The sequence below is a fragment of the Pararge aegeria genome, chromosome 27, assembly GCF_905163445.1.
Source record: "Pararge aegeria chromosome 27, ilParAegt1.1, whole genome shotgun sequence".
NCBI lineage: Eukaryota > Metazoa > Arthropoda > Insecta > Lepidoptera > Nymphalidae > Pararge > Pararge aegeria.
In genome coordinates this window covers 2,543,702-2,558,192 of record NC_053206.1, presented here as the reverse complement: position 1 = coordinate 2,558,192, position 14,491 = coordinate 2,543,702, and the positions used below count along the sequence as shown (strand labels likewise).

The window sequence follows — 14,491 nt, the reverse complement described above, 5'->3', positions numbered from 1 at the left end:
CAATATCGTATTACGTTAGAGCACTTTTTGCTATATGTGTGATAGACGAAAGATATGACAGAAATAAAAAAAAGAGCTTATTGCGCGCTTGCACATGCATCAGACGATATAATATTATAATTTGAACAGTTAAGGTACCATGCGTTAGGTAAAACATATTTTTAGCCATTAATATCGCCTAATAGGTTGATCAGTTTAAGTGCTGTATAATGTGACAGTTTTTTATTTTTTAATTTGTTTATTTTATTCGGCCTTCGGGCTATATTTTTATGGGAGTATAAGGGTAACTTAAATCTTACGTCTGGTATCCCACAACTGTCAAACCGGATAAGGAAATAGCCTTCGTCAGGACTAATTTGTTTATAATTTTACTTTATACTCAATTTTATCAGTTTAATTCGTTATCAACACCTCGTGTTCAGATAAAGAAGAAAGTGGTTGATAAAAAATTCACGAGACTCGAATAATGGAATTTGTTTAAAAATCGATCCGCCACAACAGGGTATGTTGTTGACTATAAATAAAGTGCGCTTGTGTGTATCCATGTGAACGTGTGTGTGTAAACGTCAAAATTCTCGGAATCAGCCGCTGCCGAATGAATTTTGTTGAACATCGCTCAATACATTTAAAACAGCACTTTAAATCTTTTGTCCTGGACACGGCTCGATTTTCCCAGGCTGAGCGGCGTCGCGCCTTTACCTTTTCACGAAAAAAAAGTTTCACAGTAAGTTTTTTATAGTGTACACTTACAAATACGTAGTTAGGTTTTTTACATTCAGCATTTTACAAACCTGTGTTAACTTTGCAATTCTTGGCCATTGGCTTTAAATCGTTCCATGTTCAAATTCTTTCAGGGTCTTTCCACATGGAATGCGGCATTAGTAATATTGCAAAGTCTATATGAATTATTCCAATTGCATTTATAAATAATTTAACATTTAATTATGTTACACACTAAGTAATAAGATAACCCTAAAGTAGTTGTTGTTATTAATAAATTTGCTATGAAATTTATGATAGTGCTATTGTTTATGATTATACAAAATCAAGGTAGGTAATTATGTAAAGTATAGAAGGAGATATTAATTTTATTTACTTTACTTTTCAATCAGATATACAATTGTTATTTAAAATAAGTTAAGTTGCTGGCCTGGCTTGATATACAGCTTATACAAGGCCAGTGAGAAAAAGCACTACATACCTATTTCAATGTTACACCCCCGATATCTCTAAACAACATCAAGGTGGGATCCTTTTGTTTCATTACTTATGTCCTTTTGCAATCTACAGGACATAAGTCTACTCTCCTAAACAGAAGAGTTTTGTTACAGATTGGTAGACATTACACAATATGTTAGAGAAAATTGGCATTGGCATACATGTTAGGGAATTTAAAGATCTCCCAGGCAAGCAAGTTTCCTTGTCTTACTGTTACACAAGTGATATTTTAATTGCTCAAATGACAAAAAAATATTTTGGTTTAATTATGTCAATTTATTATTTTTGTCATTCTATAGCTACCTGTAAATGCAATTAATAAATTAAAACTTATAACTCCTTCAATACTTTATTTATCTCAGATTCAGGCCTTTTTGATACATAGAGTTTGCCATACATCTATTCACCTGGCCCTTTTGATACATAGAGTTTTACATACGTCTATTTGCAGCTCTAGATTCTGGCCCATTCAAGACATTGGGTTTGCTATTCATTTATTGCCAACTCCAGATCCTAGCTCTTTTGATAGATATGGTTTGCCAAACCTTTATTTACAATTGTAGGTTCTAGACCTGCATCTACACTTATTACTGTGAACTGCAAGGCTTGAAGTATAATCATTTGACGGCCGATTGTGCAGTTTTGCAGCGACCCTGCTTTCTGAGCCCAAGGCTGTGGGTTTGATTCCCACTACTTGAAAATGTTTGTGTGATGAGCATGAATGTTTTTCAGTGTCTCGGTGTTTATATGTTTATTCTAAGTATTTATGTATTTTGTTCTTAAAAATATTCATCAGTCATCTTAGTACCATAACACAAGCTACTCATACTTTGGGGCTAGATGGCGATGTGTGTATTGTCGTAGTATATTTATTTATTTAATTAAAATTTTTATTTTTTCAGATAAGAAAACAAGAACAGACTTTCAACTATTGATAAAGTTAAAAGTAAGATGATATTTCATGATATATTTTTTATAATTCTCTAGAAGTTAGCTAGTTTTTTTAACTAGTAATTTTACTTCATGTGTGAATAGTAGTTGTAATTCTGTCCAAGGGACAGATTCTGTCATAAAAAGCTCTTTTACAACGAGCGCTTTAAATACAAATGGGTTTTGACTGTAAATATAATTCAAAGTAATAATTTTTTTTTTTCAGATCTAATATGGCGCTCTGGGCTAGGGCACAGCAACTGCCACAAGAGAGTTTGCAGAAGGTAACATAGACAACTTTTTTTTTTATAAACAAGGCTCTTTGTAATTGTATTTGTGACACCCTCCCTGTGTGCTCTCGCAACGGTGAGCGTTGTGAATTTAAGTAGGAGGTTCCGGATTCGATTCCCGGCAGAGACAAATTTGGGAATTTATAATTTCTGAATTTTCTCTGGTCTGGTCTGGTGGGAGGCTTCGGCCGTGGCTAGTTACCACCCTACCGACAAAGACGTGCCGCTAAGCGATTTAGTGTTCCGGTGCAATGTCAAGTAGAAACCTATTAGAGCTATGACTACCATACGCCATAACAGGTTAGCCCGCTACAACCGCTTAGACTGAGATCATCACTTACCACCAGGTGAGATTGCAGTAAAGGCTTAACTTGTTGAAAAAAAATTTTATACTAAACATGTAGGTGCACCCATAAACAGAATCTTTTATACTGAAGTGACAATAATAATTTCCAATTTGGTACACAGCTTTCAAATTTGACAACCCTAACTAGAAATCACATTCAAAATGAAAAAAAAACCTGTTTTAGGGATGCAACATTTGCATAGCAATACATTTGTCAGAGTAGGTGTAAAGTTAGGTAGAAAGAAATACAGTGGACCCCTACAATCTGACATTGCTATAATTATTAAATATTTTATTTTTATTTATAATGTATGATTTGTACTTCAGAGTATAACATATAGAATCTTATCATACCATCTGTAATTAGTAAGATTACGAGTAACTGTTTTTTAAAAAAAATTCCAATCGAAGAAAAACTTCAGTTGGGTTTGGTATGGGAAGATGACTGCTAAATATTTTCATGAATACTCATAATATACAGATAACCACCCAGACACTGAAAAACATTTATATTCATCGCACAAATATTTTCCAGTGGTGGGAATCGAACTCACAGCCAAATCATCTTCAAATATAAACAATGCTACAGAAACCTACCAGCTGTTATTATTTAAATTGTGTTGTTTCGTTTACTTCAGGTGCGTGCGATCTATGGAGAACACTTTCCTATAGAAGTACGACATTGTCTTGCCACATGGATAGAAAATAGAATATGGTGAGTTACAAGACTAATAGAAGTAGAAGATAGTAGTTCCCCGGACGAGCTCTTGTCACAAACGCTACCGTATCGCTAAAACGTAACTTGCAGACCAGAGAAAATACTGAAATAGGCACATGATGTTTTTGATGACCTCCCCGGCGTAACGGTAAAGTTCTAGTTTGCCTATGACGTCATGAGTGCGGCCATGACACTCGCCGAGCGTTTTCGCGGTTTTTTTTTTTAAATATAATATGCAATTTATTTAAACAGAACCTTTTAATTTCTGTTAAATTAAGATATTATTTGAATTAGTCATGCTGGTGGGGCTTTTTGCCAGAAAGTTTGTAGAATAAAAATAAGAAGTACGGGATTCGCAACTCTAAAACAAGCGACAATTCACTTTGACTTTGACTAGAATTTAATACTCGAGTATTAAATATAATTTAATACTCGCAATTAAGGAGTCGTTAGACTCCTTAATTGCGAGCGAGCTAATCTTGGAAAGTCAAAGTCAAAAATATCTTTATTCAAGGTGGCACTTTTGATGCGTACATTACATGAGAATTGCACGGTAGTGAGATGATGGCGATAATCATATCCGTAAAATTAAAACTAAAGCTACGAGGGTTCCAAACGCGTCCTAGTCTAAGAGACCCACAACAAACTTAGCCGGGTGTTTTTTTTTAAATGTTATATAATGTGTGTATTGTTTTACTAATGTCTTCGCTCATTTATCGACTCAAAAACGTTTCTACGCCGGTATAGAACAAACTTACTATATACCCACTGGGCCAGCGTGGTGGACTTCGGCCTTAACCCCTTCCCATTGTGGGAGGAGACCCGTGCCCTGCAGTGGGTCGTTAACGGGTTGATATGATGATGATGATGATGATGATGAATATTCACCCAAAAAAATACCTCCAGGACCCAGGAACCGGAGGAGCAGCAACGGTTCTTCGTGGAGGAGCTGGTGCAGGAAATACAGACGCACGCGGAGTTGATGCTGTCGCCGGAGCTGTTCGTCACCAAGATGAAGCTGATCGAGGCCTCGAAGCTGTTTCGCATGCAGTACAGGTGAGTGCTGTATAGCGGTGTAACATCTTTGTGGTGCTTGATGTCGTAATCGCTGTTATCATTGTCACTGTTGTTGTTGACGTCGTCGTTGTTGTCGTCGTCGTCGTCGTCGTCGTCGGCGTCGTCGTCGTCGTCGTCGTCGTCATGGAGGGGCTGGTGGCCCTTGCAGGTGCAGGAAATACAGACGCATGCGGAGCTGTTCGTCACCAAGTTGAAGCTGATCGAGGCCTCCAAGCTGTTTCGCATGCAGTACATGTAATTCCTTTGTTGTGCTCGTTGTCGTAATCGCTGTTAGCATTGTCGCCGTTGTTGTTGTCATCGTCGTTGTTGTCGTCATCATTATGGAGGGGCTAGTGGCCCTTGCATACAAGCGCTGCCGTATAACGATTTGATTCCTAGCGTTCTTTTTAGTCTTCTTTGTCATCGTAGTTGTCGATCTTTTAATCGAGTAGTACTTATACTAAGAAAGGCAAATGTTTACTAATCATGCTACGGGGAGCGCGAAGTGGGGGGGCACTTCGCGCTCCCCGCGTACCCCCTCCCATAGTACCCACTTCACAGTGCCGAAGTCCAAATACTTTCTCCCTTCTGCAGAACCCCCTCTTTTAAAACCCCTTCCCCAGCACACCCTCTTACAGTGTCCTCTCCAAGACTACCCCACACTCCCGGTAACCCCTCCCTACGTACCCCGTTAGGGGGTGAACCCTTGTATATGTTTGCCATTGTCCACAGCCACGCACCGCACGAGTTATACACTTACATGCGGCGTTGCCTGGCTCTCGAGATGGACGTGATACAGAATGCAATGGGCACTCCGTACATCGCCCAACCACAGACTGAGAGGAAGTATAGCGAGGTATTGCATTGGTTTTTTTTTGTTTTCACCATCATCATTTTCTTCATTTTAAGACCCGACCCTGAAGAGGGCAAGTAATTGGTTGGTATGATGAATGAAGTTAATATTTAATTTTGCATTTAAACTAATCTGTCAAGCCGAGCTCGACTTAAGTTTCTGGGGTCACGCACCACTAACTTTTCTAAGTTATGTGCGTTTTAAGTAATTTAAGCATCACTTGCTTCAACGGGGGAGGAAAACATCGTGAGGAAACCTGCACGCTTGAGAGTTCTACATAATGTTCTCAAAGGTGTGTGGAGTCCACCAATCCGCACTGGGCCAGCGTGGTGGACTGCGGCCTTAACCGCTTCTCATTGTGGGAGGAGACCCGTGCTCTGTACTACGCCGGTTTTGGGTTTATTTGATAATAATAATAAAAATAATTAGATTTATTGCATATACGTAGATAATCAGATGTTACAATTTTAGCTTTTTTTTTTTTATTGACAAGTGTATTTCCATTAATTTGGCGAGCAACTTACAATCATATCATCTATCTATATATATAAAAGAGAAAGCGTGTGGGTATGTTCCGTATAGGCTCCGAAACGGCTGGACCGATTTCAATGAAACTTTCAGGGAATCTCCGGATTGACCTGGCGAGTAATCCTGTAAAGTTTGGTGACGATCGGAGCATTCCTAATTATGAACTGTCAAATACAGCTTTTATTTACTATGATGATATTCTTTTGTTGGGTGTAGATAATGATCTTCACCCGCTCGAGAAGAGAATAGAAGAGAATGAATACGGAGAGAAATAAATGATGTAATATATTATGAGACTTAAAATAAAATAAAGCAAAATCTAGCCCGACGAAGCGGGCTGGGTACGCTTGTATCAAATAAAAACAAAAAAACACTAAAAACTAAATTACACCAACAATTAGAACGCAATTAGATGATGACGATGAAAAAAATAATTAAATAAAGCTACCTTTCATCTAAAAATTCTCTTTCAGCTGATAACAGGCTTGCAAACTGTACGCCAGAAGGTTAATATGGCGAGCGAGGAAATAAGAAGTCTTCAGGCCAACATCGAGTCTTTCTCACTGCAGTACCACGAGTGTTTGAAGAATAAAGGTAATTTTTTTTATTGACGTCCTATTGGCGCAGTGGGCAGCCACCCTGCTTTCCGAGTCCAAGGCCGTGGGTTCGATTCCCACAACTGGAAAATATTTGTGTGATGAACTTGAATGTTTTTAGTGTTTGACTGTTAATCTGTATATCATAAGTATTTTTGTGTATTATTCATAAAAATATTCATCAGTCATCTTAGTACCCATAACACAAGCTGCTGCGACAATAGTACGCACACAGCGTGTATTATTGTGTGTATATTTATACTTACAGTCAGTGGCGTGCATCTCATAGATGCAAATAAGCAGTGCATACCCTGACCTCAGGGCCTCTCAGACCATAAGGACGACTTAAAATTTAAAAATTGAAAAAAAATTAAACAATTTATAGAAAACTATAAAAGCGCCATCTAGTTAAAACCGGCCGCACTTCTATGTAAATCAATGGACAAGTCCCGTGTCATGGTTTAGAACTAAAATAGACAAACTGCATGATATTTCGACTATATTTTAATTTTGAGTTGTAAACAGTATCCCTAAATAAAAAGTAACGCTTTAAATATAATTTAAATCTCATAAAATTAGCTGGGGTTTTCACGATTAAGTATCCATTGCCGGGCAAATCGTTTATTCGTCGCTCGAATTAATGCGCCGCGCCGCCGCGGTCTCCATAGAAGCACGGCGATTGAATGCATCTGTCGTTACTTGTGTGCACCAGCACACAAGGAAGTTCTGGTGTGTAGTGATATAATCGCGTGCGTGCTTACACAATATTTGGCTCTTTCTATGTGTGCGAGTTTTCCAGGATTCCAGTATAGGGGTTTCGCTTGTGTGCAAATCTTAAAAGCACTGCTTACGGAAATTTGAAATCCAAATGTATGCTTTGTTTTTTTATAAGCACAAGTAATTTGCTTTGTTTGTTATTGTTTTAAACGGCAATAATTATTTTTTGTAGTTAAAAAATTTATCAATGAATTTTATTACATTCAAGATCTTTAGAAATTTATAAGTACCTAATTTGTTCAAAAAGTATATTAAAATAACCAAATTAAAAGTTGCCGAATTATGTTAAATAAATTATTAACGTATACCAGGTGCCATTGGTAACTGATGAAGTAATATTCTTCAAATGACAACTTTTAATAGCATTTGTGTACTAAGAAAATATTACGGACATATTTTGACTATGATATTCTCATTATCGCTGGCGATCGCTCAGCGCCATTATTGTTTACCTTTTACCTTCTGTCATAACAACTTATATTCACCGAATTAGAATTAGGTAATTACTGTTTTTTTCGTTTGCTGTACGGTTGTTTGTAAATAGTTACAATTATTATTGTTAACATTAACCTTTGTGACAGTGTACTGTTTGTAAATGATTGTGAGGAATATTCTTAGTGTAAGAAAGTTCTTATATTCGGCGTGTGATCTGATGGTTCAGTGTGCTTGGAAAATGTAGGTAAGTTTAGAGCTAATTCTTAACTAACGTCTTAACTAAGATTATTCGTAACGGAAGGAATGCACCTACAAGGAGCGGCACGTAAAAAGAGCTCTGACTGACTTACAGAAACAAGCGAATAGCAGTGATCAATGTTTTGTTTCATTATTTATTTATAATAATACCTACCTATGTTTGTTTATTGTTTACACTAAAAAAACATTATTTAATGTAATTGCCGCAATGGCAGACAATTTTAAAAACTCGCTAGTCGGTCGTCTCAGAGCTTACTATACCTACTGGAAATAGGAGATGATGAGAAGATCTACACGGGTATCACAAACAATGTTAGGTTAGGTACCTACTCACAAATAAAATTATACAGTAACATCAAAATAGCATGTTCAGTACCTATTTTTTTATGCATACCCTGACCGAAAACCCTATGCACGCCACTGCTTACAGTATATTTATAAAGACGTGCTGCAGAGTGATTTAGCGTTCCGGTCTAATAGTGCGTGGATGCTAGTCAGTAATGTTATAAAACCTCTCTTCTTTATGTTTTAAAAGTATTTAAAAAATACTGAGTCTTAAATCTTGAACTATGGTAGAGAAAAGATGGGTGATTATGTATATTATTAGTATTTATGTATTTTATTCATCAGTCATTTTAGTACCCTTAACTTCATGCAACGCTTACTTCGGGGCTGGATGGCGATTATTGTATTGTCATAGTACATTTATTTATATTAATTTTTAACCGACTTACTAAAAAGTAGGGGGTTCTCAATTCGGTAGTTTTTTTTTTTTTAGAAAATTACTGGTACTTTCCTTACTCTAGATGATATAAAATTATCAAAATCTCGAAGTGAAATTTACACCATGCCTATCTCTGAAGACGGCAGTGCAGTAAACGCGTTTGGTGTTCCAGGGCATATAAACTACTTACAGCAGTCCGGGCCGATGACGAACGAGCGTCGGGAGTTGGAAGCTTGTCTACGTGTTCAGATTGAGGAGATGGAGCGGAAACTCAATGCTCTGGTGAGTCATCCAGTGAAGTGTTTGACGGAACAAGCAGATTTACCACTTTTGTTTTATTTTTCACTCGGATTGTATTTTCCCTTTGTCGGATGACAAAGCCAAGCGATGCTACTGTGGTGACTTTAAGTTGCAAAGTTAAATAGGAAAATGGATTTTTTTTTTGACCAAAATGTGTTATAGAAGAGATGGAGCGGAAGCAATGCTCTGGTGACTCATCCAGTGAAGTGTTTTCCAAGCGATGTCACTGTGGTGACTTAAAAAAAAATTAAATGCGATGTTTTTTTTTTACCAAAAATTTAAACCGATTTCTGGAATATATATTATACCAACTCTTGTACAAACCAAGCTTGAATACTGTGTGCTACAAGTAGCTTTCAGTAGCGAAACAAATTTTTATACAAAATGTGGGTGTACGCCGATGTACTGAATACGTCTGCGTAACTATTTCGTGTGCACATTGGTGATGTTATCCCTTCGGACTTCTACCCTGCCATACCATTGTGATGGCTCTGAGACTGCGTGCTGGACATGTTCCTAATAAATTTGGATATCTTATGAAAAGAGTGAGATCACCTAGGTGTGAAATTTGTAATATAGACAAAGATGTCCTGCATTTGTTGGGAGAATGTGTTCGGAATAGAACAATGAGGGAACAATTAATATTTAAGTTTAAAATTAATGTTCATGATGTGCGGATTTGGCAAAGTATCCTGGCTGCACCTTATACAGCCAGCCAGATGTTATTAGATTCTAAGTTAGGATTTTAGAAGAAGGAATTATTAATGTTCATAAATAAAAAATAAACAAAAAAAAAACTGATAGCAGCAATCGCAGTTGCTTTTTGTAGAGTTTCCTGGCACAATTTTTATAGATCAAATCTGGCTTTCTGTGTACAGCTGTCCGATCCGCATTCTACGGGGGAAGACATGAGGAGTTCAGACTCGGCGTGAGGGCAATAGTTTTTAAAAATACATGACATCGTCTTAAGGGTTCGTTTATTGTTTCAGGTGGCTCAAATCAACCAATCCCAAATGGAGCTAGTTGATCATATGAAGGAGAATATCACAACTCTGCGTCAGCTGCAAAGCCAGGTGCTAGATGAGGAGCTAATAAAGTGAGTTTTATGACAGTATACTGTTTGTCGACAAATTTGTCGATTTCTGCGTGAAATTTTGGCAACACCGACAGTTACGTTTTTAGTATTTGATTTCTGGGGAAGTCAGAATTATATACGACCTTCGACCTTTCTGGGAGTTTTCATTAATAAGTTGTAGAAGAAAAGTGTTAGGTAGGATACGGTTGAGACAAAAATAGCCCCTAAAGCTGTCATCATCTTCAAACCGTTACCGACCCCTCACAGGGACGGAGCTCTTGGAATGAGAAGGGTCTGGGCCGTAGTCCACCACGCTGGCCAAATGCGGGTAGGTAGACTTCACACGCGTTAGAGATGTTCTTAAAGGCGTGTGAAGTCTATCAACCTGGAGAACTCTGAAGTTTCCTCATAATGTTTTTCTGCAATGTTTAAGCAAGTGATATTTGTAATTAAAAACGCACATACAAACCCGAAAAGCTAAAGGTGCAGTGCGGGTCTCGAACTCGGTCGCCACTTACCCACTTGTCTGTCAGCGCTTATTAATAAATTACGCATTTCTGAAACTGGTAACTCTCCTTTCCCATTAACGATTTGACATAATTCCTTAACAGATGGAAGCGCGAACAGCAACTGTCTGGAAACGGGGTGCCGATGCAATCCAACTTGAACACGATCCAGGAGTGGTGCGAACTGCTGGCCGACCTTATCTGGAGCACCAGGCAGCAGGTCAACAACGTGGCGCGCATCAACAGCAAGACCATCGTGGAACTGCGCCAGCCCCACCTCGTGGAAATGCTGGACGACATGAGCAAACAGGTGAGACGCTTTCCACCCTGCAGGGATGGTGTGAACGGCTTAACGACCTTATCAAGCAAGTGAGACGTTCACGGTGCAGGTGTAGTGCGAACTGCTCGACGACCTGTTCAAGCAGGTGACACGCTCACCAAGGTGCAGGAGTCTTACGAACTGTTCGAGGACTTGATCAAGCAGGTGAGACGCTCACCAAGGTGCAGAAGTTCTGCGACCTGCTGGTGACTCTCACCAAGGTGCAGGAGTTCTGCGACCTACTGGAGACTCTTACCAAGGTGCAGAAGTGAGACGCTCACCAAGGTGCAGGAGTTCTCCGACCTGCTGGACGACCTGATCAAACAGGTGAGACGCTCACCAAGGTGCAGAATTTCTGCGACCTGCTGGTGACTCTCACCAAGGTGCAGGAGTTCTGCGACCTACTGGAGACTCTTACCAAGGTGCAGAAGTGAGACGCTCACCAAGGTGCAGGAGTTCTCCGACCTGCTGGACGACCTGATCAAGCAGGTGAGACGCTCTCAAGGTGCAGGAGTGGTGCGAACTGCTGGACGACCTAATCGAGCCGGTGATACGCTCACCAAGGTGCAGGAGTCTTGCGAACTGTTCGAGGACTTGATCAAGCAGGTGAGGCACTCACCAAGTTGCAGGAGTTCCTCGAACTGCTGGAAAACCTGATCAAGCAGGTGAGACGCTCACCAAGGTGCAGAAGTTCTGCGACCTGCTGGTGACTCACCAAGGTGCAGGAGTTCTGCGACCTACTGGAGACTCTTACCAAGGTGCAGAAGTGAGACGCTCACCAAGGTGCAGGAGTTCTCCGACCTGCTGGACGACCTGAACAAGCAGGTGAGACGCTCTCAAGGTGCAGGAGTGGTGCGAACTGCTGGAAAACCTGATCAAGCAGGTGAGACGCTCACCAAGGTGCAGAAGTTCTGCGACCTGTTGGTGACTCTCACCAAGGTGCAGGAGTGGTGCGACCTACTGGAGACTCTTACCAAGGTGCAGAAGTGAGACGCTCACCAAGGTGCAGGAGTTCTCCGACCTGCTGGACGACCTGATCAAGCAGGTGAGACGCTCTCAAGGTGCAGGAGTCTTGCGAACTGCTGGAAAACCTGATTAAGCAGGTGAGACGCTCACCAAGGTGCAGAAGTTCTGTGACCTGCTGGTCACTCTCACCAAGGTGCAGGAGTTCTGCGACCTACTGGAGACTCTTACCAAGGTGCAGAAGTGAGACGCTCACCAAGGTGCAGGAGTTCTCCGACCTGCTGGACGACCTTATCAAGCAAGTGAGACGTTCATCACGGTGCAGGTGTAGTGCGAACAGCTCGACGACCTGATCAAGCAGGTGACACGCTCACAAAGGTGCAGGAGTCTTACGAACTGTTCGAGGACCTGATCAAGCAGGTGAGGCACTCACCAAGTTGCAGGAGTTCCTCGAACTGCTGGAAAACCTGATCAAGCAGGTGAGACGCTCACCAAGGTGCAGGAGTCTAGCGAACTGTTCGAGGACCTGATCAAGCAGGTGAGGCACTCATCAAGTTGCAGGAGTTCCTCGAACTGCTGGAAAACCTGATCAAGCAGGTGAGACACTTACCACCCTGCAGGGATGCTGTGAACGGCTTAACGACCTTATCAAGCAAGTGAGACGTTCATCACGGTGCAGGTGTAGTGCGAACAGCTCGACGACCTGATCAAGCAGGTGACACGCTCACCAAGGTGCAGGAGTCTTGCGAACTGTTGGAAAACCTGATTAAGCAGGTGAGACGCTCACCAAGGTGCAGAAGTTCTGTGACCTGCTGGTCACTCTCACCAAGGTGCAGGAGTTCTGCGACCTACTGGAGACTTACCAAGGTGCAGAAGTGAGACGCTCACCAAGGTGCAGGAGTTCTCCGACCTGCTGGACGACCTAATCGAGCCGGTGATACGCTCACCAAGGTGCAGGAGTCTTGCGAACTGTTCGAGGACCTGATCAAGCAGGTGAGGCACTCACCAAGTTGCAGGAGTTCCTCGAACTTGTGGAAAACCTGATCAGGCAGGTGAGACGCTCACTAAGGTGCAGAAGTTCTGCGACCTGCTGGTGACTCTCACCAAGGTGCAGGAGTTCTGCGACCTACTGGAGACTCTTACCAAGATGCAGAAGTGAGACGCTCACCAAGGTGCAGGAGTTCTCCGACCTGCTGGACGACCTGATCAAGCAGGTGAGACGCTCTCAAGGTGCAGGAGTGGTGCGAACTCCTGGACGACCTAATCGAGCCGGTGATACGCTCACCAAGGTGCAGGAGTTCTGTGACCTGCTGGTCACTCTCACCAAGGTGCAGGAGTTCTGCGACCTACTGGAGACTCTTACCAAGGTGCAGAAGTGAGACGCTCACCAAGGTGCAGGAGTTCTCCGACCTGCTGGACGACCTGATCAAGCGGGTGAGACGCTCTCAAGGTGCAGGAGTGGTGCGAACTGCTGGACGACCTAATCGAGCCGGTGATTCGCTCACCAAGGTGCAGGAGTCTTGCGAACTGTTCGAGGACCTGATCAAGCAGGTGAGGCACTCACCAAGTTGCAGGAGTTCCTCGAACTGCTGGAAAACCTGATCAAGCAGGTGAGACGCTCACCAAGGTGCAGAAGTTCTGCGACCTGCTGGTGACTCTCACCAAGGTGCAGGAGTTCTGCGACCTACTGGAGACGCTCACCAAGGTGCAGGAGTTCTCCGACCTGCTGGACGACCTGATCAAGCAGGTGATTCGCTCACCAAGGTGCAGGAGTCTTGCGAACTGTTCGAGGACCTGATCAAGCAGGTGAGGCACTCACCAAGTTGCAGGAGTTCCTCGAACTGCTGGAAAACCTGATCAAGCAGGTGAGACGCTCATCAAGGTGCAGAAGTTCTGCGACCTGCTGGTGACTCTCACCAAGGTGCAGGAGTTCTGCGACCTACTGGAGACTCTTACCAAGGTGCAGAAGTGAGACGCTCACCAAGGTGCAGGAGTTCTCCGACCTGCTGGACGACCTGATCAAGCAGGTGAGACGCTCTCAAGGTGCAGGAGTGGTGCGAACTGCTGGACGACCTAATCGAGCCGGTGATACGCTCACCAAGGTGCAGGAGTCTTACGAACTGTTCGAGGACATGATCAAGCAGGTGAGACGCTCACCAAGGTGCAGAAATTCTGCGACCTGCTGGTGACTCTCACCAAGGTGCAGGAGTTCTGCGACCTACTGGAGACTCTCACCAAGGTGCAGGAGTTCTGCGACCTACTGGAGACTCTTACCAAGGTGCAGAAGTGAGACGCTCACCAAGGTGCAGGAGTTCTCCGACCTGCTGGACGACCTGATCAAGCAGGTGAGACGCTCTCAAGGTGCAGGAGTGGTGCGAACTGCTGGACGACCTAATCGAGCCGGTGATACGCTCACCAAGGTGCAGGAGTCTTGCGAACTGTTCGAGGACTTGATCAAGCAGGTGAGGCACTCACCAAGTTGCAGGTGTAGTGCGAACTGCTGGAAAACCTGATCAAGCAGGTGAGACGCTCACCAAGGTGCAGGAGTTCTCCGACCTGCTGGACGACCTGATCAAGCAGGTGAGACGCTCTCAAGGTG

The 14,491-nt window shown here is 42.2% G+C and overlaps 1 protein-coding gene across 8 annotated transcripts in view; it reads left to right on the top strand.

Annotated features, from left to right (window-relative positions):
• The first annotated feature begins 331 nt into the window (after positions 1-331).
• Positions 332-14,491, top strand: part of LOC120635867 (signal transducer and activator of transcription 5B) — a 47,854-nt gene continuing 33,694 nt past the window's right edge. For 7 of the 8 annotated variants that reach the window (XM_039907063.1, XM_039907061.1, XM_039907067.1 and 4 more), the window contains exons 1-10: positions 516-724; positions 2,121-2,164; positions 2,375-2,432; positions 3,423-3,499; positions 4,409-4,558; positions 5,291-5,414; positions 6,413-6,533; positions 8,902-9,011; positions 10,019-10,125; positions 10,716-10,920. In XM_039907063.1, coding sequence (XP_039762997.1) covers positions 2,382-2,432; positions 3,423-3,499; positions 4,409-4,558; positions 5,291-5,414; positions 6,413-6,533; positions 8,902-9,011; positions 10,019-10,125; positions 10,716-10,920 — 945 coding nt within the window. In that variant the 5' untranslated portion in view covers positions 516-724; positions 2,121-2,164; positions 2,375-2,381. The other variant, XM_039907062.1, reaches the window with a different exon arrangement.